The sequence below is a fragment of the Triticum dicoccoides genome, unplaced genomic scaffold, assembly GCF_002162155.2.
Source record: "Triticum dicoccoides isolate Atlit2015 ecotype Zavitan unplaced genomic scaffold, WEW_v2.0 scaffold187247, whole genome shotgun sequence".
Lineage (NCBI taxonomy): Eukaryota > Viridiplantae > Streptophyta > Magnoliopsida > Poales > Poaceae > Triticum > Triticum dicoccoides.
The window spans coordinates 1442-3807 of NW_021228712.1; the positions used below are offsets into that span (position 1 = coordinate 1442).

At 50.3% G+C, this 2366-nt stretch overlaps 1 protein-coding gene across 3 annotated transcripts; it reads right to left on the reverse strand.

Moving 5' to 3' along the window:
- Window positions 1-727: 727 nt before the first annotated feature.
- Window positions 728-2140, reverse strand: LOC119344805. 3 transcript variants are annotated; one of them, XM_037615144.1, is made up of 2 exons: window positions 2051-2140; window positions 728-1922 (listed from the first exon to the last, which is right to left on the reverse strand). In XM_037615144.1, the coding sequence occupies exon 2, from the start codon at window positions 1911-1913 to the stop codon at window positions 843-845; it is 1071 nt and encodes a 356-aa protein (XP_037471041.1). In that variant the 5' UTR covers window positions 1914-1922; window positions 2051-2140; the 3' UTR covers window positions 728-842. The 3 variants fall into 3 exon arrangements, with proteins under 3 accessions (XP_037471041.1, XP_037471042.1, XP_037471043.1); XM_037615145.1 differs by having other exon boundaries at window positions 728-1917; window positions 2051-2139; XM_037615146.1 differs by having other exon boundaries at window positions 728-1928; window positions 2051-2138.
- Between the last annotated feature and the right edge of the window lie 226 nt (window positions 2141-2366).

Genomic DNA, 2366 nt, shown 5'->3' on the forward strand with positions numbered 1-2366 from the left:
TAGCTCATCAGCAAGCAATAGCAACCACAAAATAATTATTGTTTCTTTGTGTTCAAATCCTTTATAATTTTTCATGAACGAAAAATGACAATAAGTTATATGCCCATCTAAAAAAACACTACAAGCATGCATTGTATTGCATATACAAGAATTTTCCGGGAAAAAAATGCTATGATTTGAACAAAAAAAATTACCTCACTCGTTGAGGTTGTAGCTTTTTTGAGAAACGCTGAGGTTGTAGCTGGATAGCAAAACACATATTATATTTGTAGTTGTACAGCCCAAGTACACGAAGAGGAAAAAATCCGGCAAAAAGCAACAGATTGCAGGGAAAAGGAAACGATGAGATAACGGCCCAGTAGAAATATAAAGCCAGCCCATAACAGCAAAAACACGCAAACAGTCACATAAACGAAGCAGGCCTGGCTTGTACATATATGCTAATGTCATATACGTATGCTGATGTCATCAGTCGACTGAGACTTCGCAAAGTCTCAGTCAACGTAGACCTAGACAGACCTTGCAACTGAGTTTTTTTAATCTTGTTCTTAATTTTTTTTTACATGAACGATCTTTTTTACAATACAAATTGTTTTTTGAAGAATGATAGGAAAACAAAGAGCGAGCAAGATGATATGGAGAGTAGGAATTATATTTTGCTTTCTTTTTTCCATTTTTGATATTTTACTTCTTTGTCATAAATATATTTTTATACAACTCAAACCCATTTAAAAGAACAGAGCACAATTAAATTTAATATACATGGTGCTGTGAACTGCTGCAGTCTAAGAACATGGTTAGAGAAAGAAGAAAACAACTCATATGGGAGGAGCACTATTGATCTAAAGGATACACTGGATGCCTGCATAGCTGACACAGGACTTGTGCTTGATCATCTGGAGTTGGGCTGTTTCATCATGTACCACCTCCACACCGGTGATGACAGCAGCCTGCTTGTCACTCTTGGTCCTGCCCTCGTCCCCAATGTCGAAAACTTTGTTGATGCAAAACCTGCCGGCTCCCAGGTAGAGCAGGCAGCCCCTTATTTGCACCCAGCCCCGAGGCGGGTCAAGGACTTGCCACTCGCGTAGCATCCTGGGAGCCCCGCCGTCGAGGCTGGAGAGGTCCGACGCACACAGGTTGTTGGGGCTGCTGTCAGCCATGCCGAACCAGAGGTTGTCAAGCTCGGGGACATGCTCGGCCCTGCCGCAGAAGGGCAGCGCCCAGCGGCCAGCCTTCCTCCACTGGCGGCTAGACGTGTCGAAGCAGTAGGTCCCGACGGGGCTGCGCCCGGAGGAGGATACGCAGATGGTGGAGCCTGCATTGAGCAGCGTGTAGGAGTGGATAGCGGTGCAGTCGTAGGCCGGGTCGTTGACATAGGGCGGCGGCGGGAGCCGGCTCCACTCCCAGCAGCTGTTCTCGCCGTAGGCGAGGGACTCGAAGCTGCAGGAGCTGCGGCCGGTGGGGAACCTGTCCATGACGTACAGAGCCACGGCGACGCGGGGGTCGGGGCCGCCGGCGCGAGCGATGGTGAACGAGATGGGGCTGTCCCCCTTGGGCTCGCCGAGGCTGGGGGCAGGCTGGACGCAGCCCGAGCTCGCGTCGCAGAGGATGGTGTGGCCTGCCGAGTCGACGGAGAGGATCCCGCTGCTGCTGTCGCCGCCGCCGCCGCCGCCGCCCCGCCCGTACAAGGGCAGGAAATCGAGCCGCATGTCGTCCAGGCCGTACGCCTCGAGCCTGAGCTTGGGCGCGGGCATCCTCGACAGGGCCGGAATCTTCTTCTTGGGCGCCGCCGCGGCTCGCGCTTCCTCCACGGATGCGTAGAAGAGCTTCTCCTCAGGCTTGATGCGGCTCACCGAGTAGGTGGTGCCTGTGCGCATCACCACGTTCACGAACTGCCGCGCCGCCCTCATTTACCTGCCCTGCCACTGAAAGATGAGATTTCTTTTTTCTTCTGACATTGTAATAGACAAACAAGATCTCTACAGACAAAACAAAACAGAAGGATAAAAATCGAAGAGGAAAGATTAAGTTTTGGGAGCAGCAATACCTGCAGCAGGGGAGGACTCGACGAATCGAATCGGTTACTGCGGCGGCCAGGACTGGCGGCGGCGGCGGCTGGGAGAACTGGGATGGAAGGATGGGATCTAGGTCTTGCCCCCTTTCTTCTGATCTTAAATGGATCAAACAGATGGGTAGACAATGGGCCGACTGGGCCGCATTACCACGGATCTGCCCAGACAAGGCCTCTCTTCAATTTCCATGGAGTATAAATTTGCATGCAAGTATTTTTTTTTATGACAGAAAACAGTTGTAGTAGCATAATGCTAGTGCATTTTTTTTAATGTTTTGGTTTTCTGTCTTGT

Bases quoted from the DNA above. Each gene is read 5' to 3' on its own strand.
- LOC119344805 (XM_037615144.1), bottom strand. From the start codon at position 1,913: ATGAGGGCGGCGCGGCAGTTCGTGAACGTGGTGATGCGCACAGGCACC.